The sequence below is a fragment of the Rosa rugosa genome, chromosome 6, assembly GCF_958449725.1.
Source record: "Rosa rugosa chromosome 6, drRosRugo1.1, whole genome shotgun sequence".
Taxonomy (NCBI): domain Eukaryota; kingdom Viridiplantae; phylum Streptophyta; class Magnoliopsida; order Rosales; family Rosaceae; genus Rosa; species Rosa rugosa.
Window position 1 is genome coordinate 4,542,768 of NC_084825.1, and position 17,100 is coordinate 4,559,867.

The window sequence follows — 17,100 nt, forward strand, 5'->3', positions numbered from 1 at the left end:
ACAGCAAAGGACAAAGCATAAGTGCAAATATTAATGCATATCTTTCCATCTTGGAACTAAAGGGAAAAAAAAAGAGTCCAACTTCCAGCCAAATCAATGATAAGTCACCACTCATAAATGGAAGCAAACATTTCCCCTTGTATATAGCAAACATACGCTCAATAGAACCGAAAATGGCTATGTGTATCATAACAGGTGCCTCCTTCTTGCCTTCTTCACCCTCTGCTGAGTAATACAGCTCAAAGCGAGCAGGTAGCTGAAAATCAAGCTGCAACAAAAGTATTTTTCCCTAAGACAGTTACATTTACATAATGAGAAAACAAAAGAACAAGAGATCGTTGAACAGAGAAAGTGATAACAACATACCTGTAATGTTGCACACTGAAACTTCATGTTCAATGCATCAGATACATTGGTATCTATCTTTGGTTTGTAAAATGCACCATCCCCTTCATTTACCTGTAACATGACTGAAAATGTAAAACTCCCCACACAAACAATCATTCAGAGGCACCTATAAAATAAATAGATAATGGACCTAAACAACACACCATCAACCCCAATATTTTGGCCAATAATATGATAAAATTTTGGCATCCATCAAGCTAAACTTTCCAACAAAACCATTCTATAAACTTATATGCTATACATCAATCTTATGATCACACTATATTAGATGCCAATCTTATGATCAATCTTATGACAAGAATCTATATATGAATCAATTGGTTTCACCCAACAAAGCATAATCAGGCAATTCAATGAAGCATTGTATTACTATCACCCAATACATGTCAAACAGTTAGAAAAAGCAATTAAGTTATAAGAAAAACTGACAATGAGGCACAAACTGACAAAGTATAGGAGATGCAATACCTTGGCAGATCTATCTCATTTCTATAAATAACATTTCCAATTAAAAATCCAGCAAACTGTAAACAATACTAATAAATTGAGTAGAGACAAACTGTACAAACCATTTTGGTTCCATCTCGATATTGGGCTCAAATAGAAAATGATCAAAGAGAAAGGCTTTTTCTCACCTGTGGTATTCATCATAGTCAAAGTCATATTCAATCGGCAGCTCAAATAACCTGAACATACAATTCACATCTGCCAAAAGGAAAAAAGATAAACATCAATAGCTATATTCAAATTCAGCCCCGGATTCAACTTCTTTAGGCATCATCAAGAAACTTGAAATATAAGATCCCTGAATTGTTTTCCTCACCTTGAATGCTTGGGTGACAACTGGAAAACTGCAAATCAAGAGGCAAATCAGATTTCATTTTCTCCTCCACTCTAGTTCCTTTACTCCACAGGCCTCTTCATAAAAAGATGTAATCTTTACGCCAAATCCCACAGACCCTCAGCATTTTGATTAATTCATCCAGAACATATAATCCGAATGAAAAGATAGTTCATAAAATTTAAAACTAAATATACCAGTTCTTTGCAAGTGACAAAAAACTAATTGAGCTTAATCGGATGAAAATTTCAATAATCAAAACAACTATGAGAGTCTTACAGTTTACTAACCCACATTCGAAAGCCCTAAACTCACCTGTGTGTGGGCCCGTAAGCTCTCGGAGTTCATCTGGGCGGTGGTGGAATCGACGACGATGGGTGGAGGAGATGGGGCAGGACCCATTTGGTGGATCGGGCTGGAATCGATTGCGTAAACGTGACACAGGGATAAGATCCAAGGAGGGTCGGTCCGCCCAACCAAGCTCAGCCCGGATTTGGTGCTCTACCTGGGGACGGAGTTGGAGGCAGGTTTGCAGAAAGGAAGAGCAAGCCCCAATTCGAACCCTAATTTCTCACTGAAGATGAAGAACAACCTGTGAATTAGGATTTCAAGGACAAGAATAAATCGAAGTAGAGGATTTGGGTCACTGTATCAGGGAAGAAAGAATAGAAGCGAGGTGCTAGACTATGAGAGGTTTCACGAGAGAGAGGTTTCGCAGAGGGTCAAGAGGTTTTGTTTTATTTTTTCTTTGGCCAAGTCTTGTTAGGTCTATAAACCTCGATAAATTCTCGAGCCACTCCCACAACAGAAACATAACTAACTGTTGTACGAGTGTATTACATAAATTCAAAATGCCAAAACGTGGAGGGAATCATGCCGCCTAGTGTATTTTGGCTCAAAATCTTGTCGCCAATGTTTCTAGTTCACACAACAGAAAATGTTAAATCTGTTGTATAATTTCTTCAGCTTGCACATTTAAGCAAACTTCCTCAAACTTTGCTGCTCAGTTTTTCAATCACACAACGGAAATAGTGAAACCTGTTGTACCTAGTAGCCCAAATTTAAGTGTTTCACGCGGCAACCAAGCCTCCAAAGTGGAAGGAAATCTGCCGCTAAATTTTTTAAGACTCAGACGACGGACAATACTTAATTCCGTTGTGCAATGTAGTTCTAAGAAAAAAGTTATCACTTTGCTGACATTCACACAACAGAACATCATTAATACCGTTGTACAATAGAGTTTGCTTAAACACACAACAGACGATTTTTGTTCCGTTGTGTGATTAGTGTTGTGTGATTAACTTTTTGTAGTAGTGTAACGAAGAGGAAGGATTTCGGGCCTGAGATGCCAACACCTCCTAACATAAAACCTGTTGACATTAATAGGTCTTCGTTAGATAGCGTGACGAGAAAAAGAGATGGTAATCTCACCTTATGGCGCAAGGTTTCTCACAACGCCCTGGAATCGCGACTACGAGAAGACATATTCTCTCGTAATGGATGTCATTGCACTCCACTACCTTGTCAGTTTGGTAGTTTCCAAATAACTGAACATGCAGCTTACAAATGTGGTTAGTACATCTCTTTATGGGGATCTAGATACGAAATATAATGAAGGTTCTTGTGAACTTCATTTACCCAAGTCAAGTGGCTCTAGACCACGGAGCACGTTTGCAACGAGGTTGAAACACTCACTAAAGTGACTACTTGATTGGGAAGGGATATGATGAACTATGCCCACGCGTTCCCATGACAAGTTCCGGATTTGCAATTGTTGCGGTTTATGTTGATAAACATAATTGGAACCCTTGTGAGTTAAGGAAAACCGCTGAACACCTGAAATCCGAGTTTGAGAGGAAGGACCTTGGGAGAACACGGTTTTGTATACCGTGTCAATAGATGCTTAGGCATTTTGATAAAGTCAAAGATGCACTCCCATGGTTGTCCGTAGTTTTGGCCCTAAAAGGGATCCGTTTCGTCCCAGGGATGATGACGAAGACGTGTTAATAACAGAAGTGCTTACTTATGTACAATAGGCGCATTATTGTACTTAGCACAATACAAGACCGGACACCTCAATTGTTATGAACTTGTTGGCTAGATATAGCCCCTCGCCAACGCAACGCCATTAGATTGGTATAAAGACAATCTTTCAATATTTGAGAGGTACGATTGATATGGGCTTGTTCTATCCCTACAGAGAAAAGAGATAACGGAAGTGTGGGATCGGACCCCACAAGGCAAAATGCCACCTTCCGTGCTCCTCCTCCCCTCCATCAAAATGACAACAGGTACTTCTAAATATTGAAGTGAACCAAATCCGATCTGAGGATAATGTAGCGGACTTATTTACTAAGTCGTTACCAAAATCCACCTTCGAGAAACATGTGAAGAGCATCGGATTGAGAAAGTTATCCGAACTCCCATGATTGTAGCAATCAGGGGGAGATATTGACATCAGGGGGAGGCATGATGTCTACATGTTCGATCTTGAAGAGTGAAGGACGTGTTGTGCTCTTTTTGTCCTTCGACCAGGGTTATTTTTGTCCCACTGGGTTTTTGTTACCTGGCAAGGTTTTTAACGAGGCAACGATCAAAGTGTCATCACCAAGTTTGAGCAGCACAAGGGGGAGTGTTGAAGGATGTCGACATAATGTGTGCCTCTACAAACTAGGGTTTAGAGTTGTAATAGGAATGTGTTCTAGGTATTCAATTGTAATCAGATTCTATTACCTTTTGGGTACCTTGTAACTCCCTATTTAAAGGGCTCCTATTATCAATAATAAACACAATTCCATTCTCCTACAACACATTTTTATTAATTGCTTTACATTTCATTATATTTTTGTTAATCTAAAATCATCTCTCAAAATATTGAATTTTGACTCATTGTAAATATTCATCACTAGGCTCTTAGTTTTGATTAGGCTTTGGTGAAAATCAAAGCCGAGCATTGCTAAGGCTTGGTGCCTTAGATTAACATTTTTTTTTATTATTTTTTTTTCTTTTCTTTGTTTGCTAAGTGTCTTTATTTCCGATTACCCAAGGATTGTGGGTTAGCCACTAATCCCCGTGGTACGATAAACTTTGGGCATAATATTTCCCTATCTTGACAATGATACGTACGCTTGCGTAAATGTGTATCAAGTCACACTGCTCAGTTGGATTGTCAAAGCCTCCCTCTACATGAGATTGCTCACAAATCACAAGGGCTTGATTTACTCAAATCAAGGAGCAAATCTCACCTGATTGGACAAGTGTCACAATCCCATGACCAGCATGGCCATGAACGTGGGTTGAAGATGATGTGATTAGAAGAGACCACAAGATGGTGACATCTGTCACCCACTCTGCCACCCACTCGACCAAACCCATGCTGATGTCATGTCAAAAAAGGAACTGACACCCTTATTTTCGGGGCCAAGCCCATACTCCAACAGTGTACCTCAACCACCTCCAAGCCCTATAAAAAGAAGGACTCTTCCTTCATTCGGGGTCTTTTGATCACTTTCCAAAAATACCAAAACACTTTTCCTCCTTCTCACTTTCTGACTTGATCATCGGAGACTGATAGGCCAGCACCATGTTGAATCGACCAGTCAACCCTATGGAGAGAAGATAAACCCCACATCCAAGATCCTACCCCACTACCCCACCTCGGATTTCAACGGAACCCTGTTGACTTGATGCCAACGAAATTTTGCATCAACACCATTTGCATTAAGAAATTAAATATACCCCTTGTGTTACATTATGTATGTTTTGCCTTTATTCACCCAAAAGCTAAAACTTTGAAGCATATGAAGGTAACATCCTCAAAAGGCTTGTACAGTACCAGTGGCAGCATTTTTTCAGGTCCTAGCTTGATGTGGTACTCACTGGTAAGCCAAAGATTGAAGCTAGTCCCATTGCAGGTGTAAAAACTCTTTTCAAATGCTATGATCAATTGGAATGTGATTCGAGCATTAACTTGTCTGCTTTGAGTAAAGGATGATCCTGCATGTGTTACTTAATTAAAGAGATACTTCTGTTTCTCTCAAATGTTACTGATCTCTGGGGTGATTTCTGTAATGGGATTTGAACGAAATTTAAAAGAAACAATTGACTAGTTGAGGTTATAGCAATCGATATGGCAGGTCTTTGTCTATGGTGAAGTTGGTCAAGTTGACAACTCTGTTGCTTATGGATCCATATCGTGAAGGGGTATGCAGTTCTTGAATCACAAGGCCCAAAAGAAAACCATCTAGCAGAGACAAAAAGCAACGCTAGCTATAAGAAAATTATAGCTCACTGGTTTTTCCAATCTGCACAAAATCAAAAAATCAACAAGGCAGAGCAACTTTGCACAAGAAGGGGCAAGCAATATAGGAAGGACAACTGCATATAATAGTTTACAGGCCACAAAAATAGAAACCGAGCTCAGGAGTCAGACCTGCTGGTGTTATATTAAATTTGAACGAACGAGATAGAGTTGTTGCTCAGCTGGGTTTCTTCTGTGTGTATGTCCTTTTGGACATTACTCAAAGCATTTATATTTTAGAGTCAATGCTTACTGTGTACCATGTCCTTATGTTCACTTCATTCAGCTTTATTCTTTTTTATCTATTTTTTTTCTTCTCTTTTGTTTTTGTTGGTTTACATATTTATCTTGGGGATTCAAGGCAGTCCTTACTGCTGCTGCCTCAGGTTCAAACCCTACTTTACTTTCTCAATCTTACTCTTCTTCTTCTTCATCCTTATATTTCCTTGGAACTAGCTAATTAAAGGAATTCTAATTTTAATCCTCAGAGTTTAACTTGGAGATAGAGTTTTGCATTTCCTGTTCTTGTTCAAAACTTCAAGGTCAGTCCTTTCCCTTCTTTCTTTAGTTTATTGTAGGGGTTTGAATTTTGTTACTCCAATCTTCTTCTGTTATATATGTACCAATTTTATACCTTAGTTTCTAGCAAAACTTGAGCCTCAAGGGTTGTAACTAGTGAAAGAGTTGAGCCTAATATCAAAACTCAAATCACTTTGGAAAATAGTGTAAGTAGAGCATGTGAGCAAGGTATATAAATATCTAGTTGCATTCAGAAAGATACCCTTGAGGTTCATTTGATCCAAGCATATATATGAAGCCACTGCCTTAAAAGTTAGAATATGTATTCATTGAAAATATTATCAATGTCGAAAGGTTTCATTTATTGTAGTATTTTATATTTGTTTGTTCAACCTTTTTTTTCGCCCCCACTCACAAAAATTTCTGCGTCCGCCACTGCCTCTACTCATCCTTAAGTTTCATTATTTTTATTTTGTAGCTGTAGTATGCAAAGCTAAAAGCTTCGAACTGGCATTAGTATATATATGAAGCAACTGCTTCCAAAAAAACTTATATGTGACTCAAATCTTGACTCTAAACTAAATCCAACATAGCTGCAGGTATCATCTTCAAATGGCTCGTTCAGTACCCAGTGCCCGCCTTTTTCCAAGTCCTTGTTGGTGATTTCTCTGAGAAACTGGTAACATCTTGTCCTCCTTTTTCGGTTTTCAAGATATTTCCTACATTCATGAGTATATAGTTCTCCTCAAATTTAATTCGAAACGTACACCCCTAGTTTTTATTCGATAAGAGATTTATATCGTAATTGGAAAAAAAAACTCTAAACCTAGCTCTGGTACTAAGCGCCGTCCTGTACGACGCCGTCAAGCGTGGGCGTGGCCTCCTCCCTGCGCAACCTACAAGGTTTGATCCTTCACCATTGCAGCCTCATCATGTTACAAGGTAACATCCTTGTTTGGAACTGTAGAGGAATCGTTAACCATGAATCTCAAAAAGCCCTTATTGATATCGTGCAAGCTCGAAAACCTAGCATTATTTTTCTCTCGGAAACCCTAGCACAAAAAGAACACATCAATGCTCTAACCCGAAAACTCGGTTTTTTGGACAACATATGCTACCCGCAGGAGCGGGAATCACAAGGCGTTGCACTGCTGTGGAACGAGGATACCCATGCAGAACTACGTTCCCACTCTCCTAACCATATTGACGTGCTTATTGGCAAACAGGATGACGCCCATAAATGGCGTTTTACTGGCATCTACGGGGTGGCGTCCAGAGGGAGAAGACACCGCACTTGGACCCTTCTCCGAACCCTAGCGGCGGAAGTTTGTTCCTTACCATGGCTTGTGGCTGGTGATTTGAATGAAATCATGTCCAATAATGACAAATCTGGGGGACCTCCACGAGCTGTTTCTCCAATGGCTACGTTCCGATGTATTATGGCTGATTGTAATCTCATTGACATGGGCTTTCTGGGGAGTTGTTTTACGTGGAGCAATAAATTCACCAAAGAGAGGCTTGATCGGGGTTTTCAAACTCCATCATGGAGATCTAGGTTCCCTTTCAGCAAAGTGATCACTCTCAACCCTAGTGAATCTGATCATTCTCCACTTTTAATTGTGGTCCGTGCTACAAAACTGAGTTACAGGAAAGCTAGCAAGTTGTTCCGTTTTGAAGAGTGTTGGCATGACCAACATAACTGTGCTGAAATTATTCAACAGTCATGGGCTACGCCTTCTACAGGTAATGCTTTAATTCAGTTAGCCTCCAAGATCAAAGGGACGGGATCCAAGCTGCAACAATGGCATATTTCAGAATTTCAAAGCCAAAAGGCTGAATTGCGCACCATTCAAGAGAAGTTAAATGAAATCTGTTTGGACCCAAAATGAGCATTTTGGACTGACAAGGCGTGTCTTGGAGAAATTGAGCCAATGTCAGTGGCTCAAGCTATATATTGTCGACAAGTTCGAAATATATATTTAGAGGCTAAATAAAGCCTACTATGGAAGCATGGAAGCATGAAAGCATGAAAAGTCAACTTTAGCACATTTTCCTACTTCGGTTAGGAGAAACCGAGCTAAACAAGGAAGGAGGGGCGGAAGACTAACCAAAAGAAATTCAAATGAGCTGAAACTTTCCAGATTAAATCTAGAAAGCCCAAGGATCATTTCTTATGAAGAGTGCCAGAGCTAGTTTTGAGTGGAAGGCCTTCAAACAATCAGTCCAATTTCCTTGTCTAAAAAGGCTTGGAAAACTGGACCTGTAAGAGGTCCAGCAGCGTTTTCGGCCCAACCACTATATAAAAAGCTCTGAAAATTTACCAGAGTGATCTACACTCATAGTGGAACATTTCTTATGAAGAAATCATGGTCAAAATCTGAGTGCTTGATGGACATAAAATTGAAGGAATAAAGGAGCAGAAAGTGCTTCCTTATCTCCAAAATTCATCATTCCTTATCTCCAATTATGCCTCCTTGCCTCCTTATCTCCTTATCTCCGAAATTCATCATGCTTTGTCTCCAATTATGCTTCCTTATCTCCAAAATTCATCATTTGTTATCTCCAATTAATGCTCCACTATCATTTGTTTAATGCTAAACACCTTGGCATGGTAGCCTATAAATAGAGGTTACAATGAAACACTTAGACACACAATTCACTCTACAAACATCTCTAAGATGATCTAAGTTCTCTCTAGAGCAAACCTCTCTAAGAGCAACTCCTCTCCTTCTCTTTCTCTTACCGGTGATCACACTCCTAGTCCTAGTCTTCTCAGAAGCCGACTTTCAGTGCCACCAAACCCTCTGTCAACGTACTTCGGTCCTAGTCTCCTCGGGAGCCGATTGTAGTACCACGACCACAACGGTTATAGAACCAGCCAAGGCTAAAGTCACGTTTTAGCAAGTTCTCTCTACTTCCCAGTGGTTCTCGCTCTGCTCGATCTACAACATCGAGTATCGATTGTGATTTTCAAGAAGCTCAGCAAAAGTCCTCACCACGAGGCATAAAGAATCTCACGACGAGGTTGGTGCTCTCCTCGTCTACAATTGCTTGAAAGAAGTCAGGTCAAGGGACACCCCCGACGACTGCACCCGAACGGTGCTGGCACGCCCGCGCAGAAAAGAGACTGTTGACCAGCTGCAACAAAATTGGAGCCAAACAATATCATGAAATTGCCTTTCTCCCCAGACCAATATGAAGAACAAAGGCTCTTGCATGTTTGTCATAGTCAGATTCTAACCCAACAGGAGCAGTATTGGAGACAACGGTCTCGTGCTATTTGGTTAAATGATGGTGACCGCAACTCGGCCTACTTTCATAGAAGAGCCAGTAATAGACGCAGTAGAAACCTAATTCGGGGGCTCAAAGATGAGCAAGGGCAATGGCAAACTGAACAACCGGAAATTCAAAGATTACTACTGACCTATTTTGAGAGCATTTTCTCCACCGAAAGTACAAACAATGAAGCCCTTGACACAATACTGGCTGCAACACCGAGGAAGGTCACTTCTGAAATGAATGATAGCCTCTTACAGCCATACTCGGATAAGGAAATCAAAACTGCTCTCTTTCAGATGCATCCTTCCAAAAGTCCGGGTCCGGATGGTATGTCTCCTTTCTTTTTTCAAAAGTATTGGCACATTGTGGGTGTTGACTTATGTTTGGCTGTGCATAGTTTTCTGGACACTGGTGACATTGATCCAAATACAAACTACACTTTCCTCTGTCTAATACCAAAGATCAAGAATCCCACAGAGGCAGCTCACTTTAGGCCAATTGCCCTAAGTAATGTTATCTGTAGAATCTGCTCTAAGGTTGTAGCCAATAAGCTCAAACAATGGCTCCCTGATATTGTATCCCATTACAAAGTGCGTATGTGCTAGGGAGAATTATTTCGGACAACACTTTGGTTGCCAATGAAGCTACACACTTCATGCACAAGCTCCGCCACCAGGAAACAGGTTTTTTCTCCCTCAAATTGGATATCAGCAAAGCGTATGATCGTCTTGAATGGCAATACCTCCAGGAAATCTTGACACGATTAGGGTTTCACGCTGATTGGGTCAATATGGTTATGAATAGCGTCAAAACTGTCAGTTACTCCATCTTGATTCAAGGAGAGCCCACTCCTCCTATTTTGCCTACTAGGGGAATCAGACAGGGTGATCCGTTGTCACCGTATTTATTTATTCTCTGTGCAGAGGGTCTTTCTGCACTTATCACTCAGGCGGTGAACTGTAATTTGATCACAGGTCTCACCATGTGCCCACAAGCCCCAACGCTTCACCATCTCTTTTTTGCTGATGATAGTCTGCTTTTTGGTTCAGCTAATATTGCAGAATGTTTGGCGTTTAAAGACATCCTAGACACATATGAAAAAGCCTCGGGTCAAAAGGTTAACTTCCAGAAGAGCAGTGTTGTCTTTAGCAGAAATGTTGACATGACTACCCAAAACAATTTGGCTACCATCCTTCAAGTTCAACGGGTCGATGAACATGACAAGTACCTTGGGTTACCATTGAGAGTTGGCAGATCCAAGACAGCCAAGTTTGCCTACATCAAGGAGAGATTAACCAAGAAACTGGTCAATTGGAAATCCAAAATTCTCAGTTGTGCAGGTAAAGAAATACTCATTAAAGCTGTTGCACAAACAATGCCTCTATATGCCATGAAGTGCTATCTTCTTCCCAAAAGCTTGTGTGATGACATCCATCAGTTGTGTGCTTCTTTCTTCTGGGGAGATACTAATGAGAAGAAAAAGATACATTGGAGGAGTTGGGAAAAGCTCTGTCTTACCAAACATGAAGGAGGTATGGGATTTAAGAACATTTATGCTTATAATATTGCCATGCTTGCAAAGCAAGGATGGAGACTAGTCTCCAATCCTCATTCTCTTATTGCTAGATTGTATAAAGCAAAGTATTTTCCTCAATGTTCATTTTGGGAAGCGGAGATTGGTGACTCACCCTCATTCTCCTGGAGAAGTATCCTACAAGGTCGACATGTCCTTCAAGCTGGTATTCAATGGAAGATTGGTGATGGAAAGCAGGTTGACATATGGAAGGATCGTTGGCTTCCTATTCAGACCCCCGTACCGCTCATCAAGCCTCCCAATGCTACCCTACACAAGGTCGCTGACCTTTTTGATGAAAGTACAAGACAATGGCTCCCAGCTGCAGTCTATAGCATATTTCCAATTGATGTTGCAGAGAGAGTTCTTTGCATCCCCCTTGGTCGCAACACAACCGGCGATAGACTCATTTGGGGTCCGGAAAAGAAAGGCTACTACTCAGTCAAGTCCGCCTATTGGATTGCAAGAACAAGCGTCTTGCAGCATGTCCTTGTCTCCACATCTAATGGAGACCCTTACCAAGATCTATGGAAGTGTCTTTGGAAGGCAAAGGTTCCAGGTAAAGTGAGTATATGTGTGTGGAGGGCTTGTAACAACCTCCTCCCTACTCGGGAGAGACTCCGAACCAAAGGGTATGAGGGTCCACTTAACTGTATGCTCTGTGCTCACGGTATTGAAGATGTTGGACATCTCTTCGGTCACTGCCCAGTGGCCACTACCATTCTTACTGCAGCACCATTTAATTTGGGTAGGACGCTACTTCCTTCTCTAAACTTCAAAGAATGGATGCTGGAAAGAGCCTTCACTATGCCACCAGCGTTGTTTGCACAGCTTCTAATGGTTATATGGGCTCTCTGGAAGAATCGGAACAACATGTTGTGGTCTGGAACAAAGCAGTCAGCCCAAGACATCACCTTAAGTAGTTTGGCATGGCTGGAGGATCGAGTTTCAGAAAGCTAGAGCAGCTCCTGCGCAGGCTTCGAAGACACAGAACCAAAGATGGAAGCCAGCAGAGAATGGAGCTTTCAAACTCAATGTTGATGCTGCCTTCTTATCGGATCAAACCAAAGGAGGCATAGGAGGGGTAATCCGAAATGCTGCAGGGCAATTTATTGCTGCATTCGCTAGTCCGATTGCTCATACTGCATCTCCTAAACAGTGTGAACTGCATGCTATCCGAGCTGGGTTAGATCTCTTAAATACACTGCGCATACAAAATGTGGTAGTTGAAAGCGATTGTACTGAGGCTATCTCTGAAGCTACTTGTCAGGATCATTCTTTGCTGGCTAATGGTGGTCTCATTGATGACATTAAGGCTGCTGCACGTAGAATACCATCTGTGCAGTTATCCTATGCTCCTCGTTCATGCAACATGGTGGCACATCGACTTGCAGGCATAGGTTTTGAAGCTCAACATGGCACCGTGTGGCTAGACCAGGAACATACATCATTGATGTTATAAACACCGATTGTAAACACCTCAATTGAGGCCATCCAATGAAAGTTATCCTTGATTCAAAAAAAAAATTTTAATTCGGAACGTATTAGAAATTCAATTATGATGGCAATTCTTCGTTCAATTTGGAGTTTTTTTTTTTTTTTTTTAACACACCAAAACGACGTCGTTTTTGAGAGGGTTTTGATTCATTTAGGTCGCGTGTTTTGAACCCGAGGCAAGCCCTAAATCACTCAAACAGCCTCCTCCCCAACTCTTCACTCTCAAGAGCAGCCAATCCCAATCCCTTACTCGAAAAGTTGATAAAATAATGAAGAGCCCATAAGTTTTTTCAAGAATTTGGTTCTGAAGGAGGCTATTTGCAGAATTGGAGCAAGAAATAAGTTCTATTTGAAGGGAGTTGGAGAGTTTGTAGACTTGTAGTTCGATTTGAATTTTGAAGAAAAGGAGTTTAAGGTATGATCTTGCTTTTCTCTCAACTTTCCTTGCTTTCTTTGGATGGTTTTGTGTTTCTTTGTTATGTGCAATTGGAATTGGAATTTGGATACCTTGTAATTGTTTGCCGCTGTTGCCCATCTCTATTTAATTGGGTAAATGTTAGCAAGTTACAGAGGACGAGTGTGGTTTTATAGTTTTTGTGGAATTGTGTTTATGGTAATCATCGAGGGAAAGCAGAACGAAGGAGTGGTGTTTCACCTATATGCATCTTCAAAAATTGATTGGTTATAATTTTAGAATAATATCACTGTCAATCCGATAGGAAAAAGGCCTTGCTTAAACAACTGTCAATTTACCAGGAATTGGGAAGCCATATAACACAGTTGTAGATTGTTCAGCTGTAATTTGTTCTTCCTTTGTCTTGTATATCGTTCTGTAAATGGAAGGGTGTCCGTCTTTTCTATAATCCGTAAGCCTACTAATGTTAAGATATGTCACTGGAGTTTTCATTTCTTTAAGTACACTCTCTAGAGCTCTCATTTTTGAAGGGTAATGCGTTGGATAAGTCTCATTAAAGATTGGTTCTGTTTCTTTGTGTCACTGTCCACCTGAGTTCCATTGCCCTCCACTGAAATGGGTGACTGAATATCCTCTGAAGAAAACCCGAGTCCTGTTGGCATTGATGTATCTGTCCATTTCACATGCACTTTTATCATAGATTGTCGGACAATCTATGATAAAAGTGCATGTGAAATGGACATGGAAGCAGCCAAGACAAAGAGAAGTACTGGCAGTCTTGATGGTCAGAGGAGTAAGTTATAGTTTGCTTTACTTGTATAGTTGTATACAAGACCAGACAACCAAGTTTTTTCCTTATCTGCCAAGTAATTTACATTCTTCTGAAATCATGTTTCAATTTGGGACTGTATAGGGGATTATGTCATGCCTGGGGAGACAAGAATCAGAATCATTGAGTTCAAATCAGAGCATCTTTGCTTTAAGAGAACTATGGAGAAGCACAGACTGTAACAGCTGGTAAGTAATAAGTGGTCATACCCAATGAATAAGCTAATTATGTTTCTAAAACCCTTTTCCCTGTTATGATTGAAAAAATAGTAATTCTTTTCTTTTGATTGGAATGCCTTAGTACAATAATTTTCAATCATTTGGGTGAAAATTAAAGTTCCATCACTTGTGAATCAGAAGTTGTTCTTGAAAGGTCTTCACTTGTCAGCAGAGTTTTCTTTTATTTTATCTTTGTTCTTTTGTCATCTACAATGTCAGTGTATTTCTTATGTTTTGACCCCTGATATCAAATATGTTCCAAATTGTAGAGCATTCCAATAATAATAGCCAGGGCTAAGGGCCTCATAAGCAAGCGGACTATATAGCTTCGGGATCCAAGCAACAGATCATGGCTTATTAAAGTGACTCGCATGGAAGATGGTCGTTTACTTATGAACAAAGGCTGGCGTGCTTGTAGCAAGTGGAACCAGATTAAGAAAGGGCACACAATTGTTTTTGAGTTTGTGAAGGGACATGTGAAGCTTCACATCATTAGAGCTGAGGGGTGTGATGTGATACTCACAGGTTCTAATGTAGTAGATTGAAGTTAGTTCCCAGTGCAGGTGCAAAACTCTTTTCAAATGCTATGATTAATGGGAATGTGATCAGAGCATTAACTTGTCTATTTTCAGTAAGGTTATTTTTCATTTCCGAGACGCTTCTGAATCTCTTATGTATTAGTGATTGTTGTTTGGTATGTTCTGTAATGGGATTTGAATGCAATTTGGAAAGAGATAATTGACTAGTTGCTATTTGAATGGTCCTATAATGAAGGAAAGAGACTTATTGTGATTACAGTTGCACTGCATTTCTACACGTATTTGTGTGTATGATAACTGTGACAAGAAACCAACTCCGGGAAACATTATGATTTGAACAAAGAGTACAACAGTCTAGCTTCTAACCCTTCTCTGCGTCTTAGCAGTACAGACTGTTATCATAAAGCCTATCCCGTAGATTGTCTAGGAATCTGAAATATGCAAATCTTCATGCCTGGTTATACAGAGGGCCAAAGACTCCCAGAACTCCTGTGATGAACCTATGTGCCACAGATGTATGAAACCAGTGAATCGGGAATGCTTTTGTTATGCATCAACATGGTTCCTTTTTGTATGTGGGCGTATCCAATACTTTGTATTACGTGATCTCTTGTACGCTTTCGACTACTATTAATAAAATTATCATCATTTCTGCGTAAGGGAAAAAAATAGTGAATGCTAAAAAACCTGAGCATTTGCTGGGTGGAGTAAGGATATTTGGGGTTGACAATAGTACCGTCACAAAACTATAACCGTGGAAGATGTCATACTAATCAAAGAATATGTTACAATTTACATTTAAATATCTACATTATCTATGAAGATATGTTTCTGGGTTTCATGACTTGAGCTCTAATTTCCCAAAGTGAGAACTGATGTAAGAGCTTATCCTGTCCCAAAGTGAGAACTTGGATCCAAAAAAGCGCACCTTCACCGACTTTGTTGATCCATCTCTGATGAATTCCAAGTCCCTCGCAATGTTAATCTGCACACTTTCTTGGGCATCAAGCAAAGGTAATGCGACTAAACCCTGAGACTCTAGGTTTTTGATCCACCCACGCAATAAGTAATTCACAACCTGTATAAATGATGATTAGTCTTCTAAGAACACAAAACAGTAAAGCAAATGATGCCAAAGAAAATTAATAGATTATGAGCATAAGTGTCTAGGGAAATTTAAAACCAAAAACTAATACGGTAGCATAATATATGAAGTTGGTCCAATTCCTAATAGCTTAATCCTCCGAGATCTATGTTTGTCAAACATGGTATCAGGGACTTGGTTGCTTGGAGGATAGAAATATAACAGACTAGTTATGGTAACAATTCTTGCATTACTAGCTATTGAATGGGAGACTGAAAAACTTCATGCTAATTACTGAAGGATTGTATACCTCAGGAACTTCGTCATGAGGGCAGTGACCAGCTGGACTGATCTCATAAAATAGAGCTTCAGGCACCTGCTTCTTCACCTGAAAACCCCAAATAGGTTGCACCCATGGGTCTTCTTTCCCATACATAAGACAAACTGGTATGTTGCTCGTTTGACATCTACACATAAAAATGCCCTGGAACCCTTAATAAACATCGACCAGAAAAAAGTAAAGCAGATAAAAAAAATGTCTTCATCAGTTTAACCTTTTGTATTGCCTACCTGGATAAAGCCTCCTTAAATGATAGTTGTCCCTGAGGAGCAAACATAATTGAAGCAAATGATGCAGCAGCAGCCGGATGCTCTGCTGTCTCGACTATGCGGGAAAATACTTTGTCAACGTTTGTTGAATGATCTGCATAAACTTGTTCCAGTATCTGTGCTATACTCGTAGGATCACTTATCTTTTGCCAACTGAAATCAAACAAGCTCAAAATGTTTTAGTTCAAGTATCAACAATAGTTTGTTTATAATATAGTCCACACAAAAGATATTCTCGGAGTTCAGTTCTCAGATTAAATCAGTTCCCACATAAAGAAGCCTCTCTTAAATCAGTTCACTTTCAATTTTAGCTAGTTTGACTACTTGTTTGTAAATTCAGGAACTAATACTACAATTTACTCCAATAATATTTATGCAGGCTATAAGAAACTTACACAAATTCTACGAGCTTTCTGACATTGGCAGGTAGAGGAAATGTTCCTGCCCACGGAAATATTTTTGCTAATCTTGGAGATCTTATGGGATTAGGTAGAAATCCCCAGAAAGGAGTTGCATTGAGCAATGTAACACCTTTCACTAAATGAGGGTTACATGCAGCAAAATATAAAGCAACGAACCCTCCCAGTGAGTTTCCAGCAATATAGACAGGTTCACCAATAACCTGCATGAAAAGTCAGATGTGATTATGTGATCACTGGTAAGTGGTCAACACTTGGTGGAATTCATGCAAACAACTTCAACTTTTAGGCATTATCAGTGGTTATCAGTATCCCATATATGTATTCAATCCATAAATCCAACTGAAGGAATGTCGATATCACTAACCTAATAAATATACATATATAGTGAACAGAACAAATTCAATACATATGGATAACGGCACAACTAGCATAATAAGGGACAATAACAACTTAGGACGATTACATTTCTTGATAAAAATGGTGTCACTAGAATTATCAATCAAGCCCAAAATGAACAGCCAGTTATGTTATATACTACTGCAGTGATCATTCATATTCATGTATAAT

General features: G+C 39.9%; 1 protein-coding gene and 2 long non-coding RNA genes across 7 annotated transcripts in view; 1 reads left to right on the forward strand and 2 right to left on the reverse strand.

The window, feature by feature from the left end:
• Window positions 1-17,100, reverse strand: part of LOC133714501 (pheophytinase, chloroplastic) — a 34,255-nt gene that overhangs the window by 15,571 nt on the left and 1,584 nt on the right. Inside the window, exons 3-6 of one of the 2 annotated variants that reach the window (XM_062140618.1) lie at window positions 16,507-16,733; window positions 16,073-16,264; window positions 15,813-15,969; window positions 15,157-15,496 (exon numbers count right to left, since the gene is read on the reverse strand). In XM_062140618.1, coding sequence (XP_061996602.1) covers window positions 15,257-15,496; window positions 15,813-15,969; window positions 16,073-16,264; window positions 16,507-16,733 — 816 coding nt within the window. In that variant the 3' untranslated portion in view covers window positions 15,157-15,256. Of the gene's footprint in view, window positions 1-15,156; window positions 15,497-15,812; window positions 15,970-16,072; window positions 16,265-16,506; window positions 16,734-17,100 lie in introns of those variants that run through there. The other variant, XM_062140619.1, reaches the window with a different exon arrangement.
• LOC133718380 (uncharacterized) lies at window positions 143-2,022 on the reverse strand. The gene is made up of 4 exons (XR_009850266.1): window positions 1,232-2,022; window positions 1,044-1,113; window positions 367-459; window positions 143-268 (listed from the first exon to the last, which is right to left on the reverse strand). It is a non-coding gene; the product is annotated as an uncharacterized LOC133718380 (long non-coding RNA).
• Window positions 12,582-14,637, forward strand: LOC133714503 (uncharacterized). 4 transcript variants are annotated; one of them, XR_009848699.1, is made up of 4 exons: window positions 12,582-12,832; window positions 13,363-13,625; window positions 13,746-13,849; window positions 14,149-14,637. It is a non-coding gene; the product is annotated as an uncharacterized LOC133714503 (long non-coding RNA). The 4 variants fall into 4 exon arrangements; XR_009848700.1 differs by having other exon boundaries at window positions 13,428-13,625; XR_009848701.1 differs by having other exon boundaries at window positions 13,473-13,625.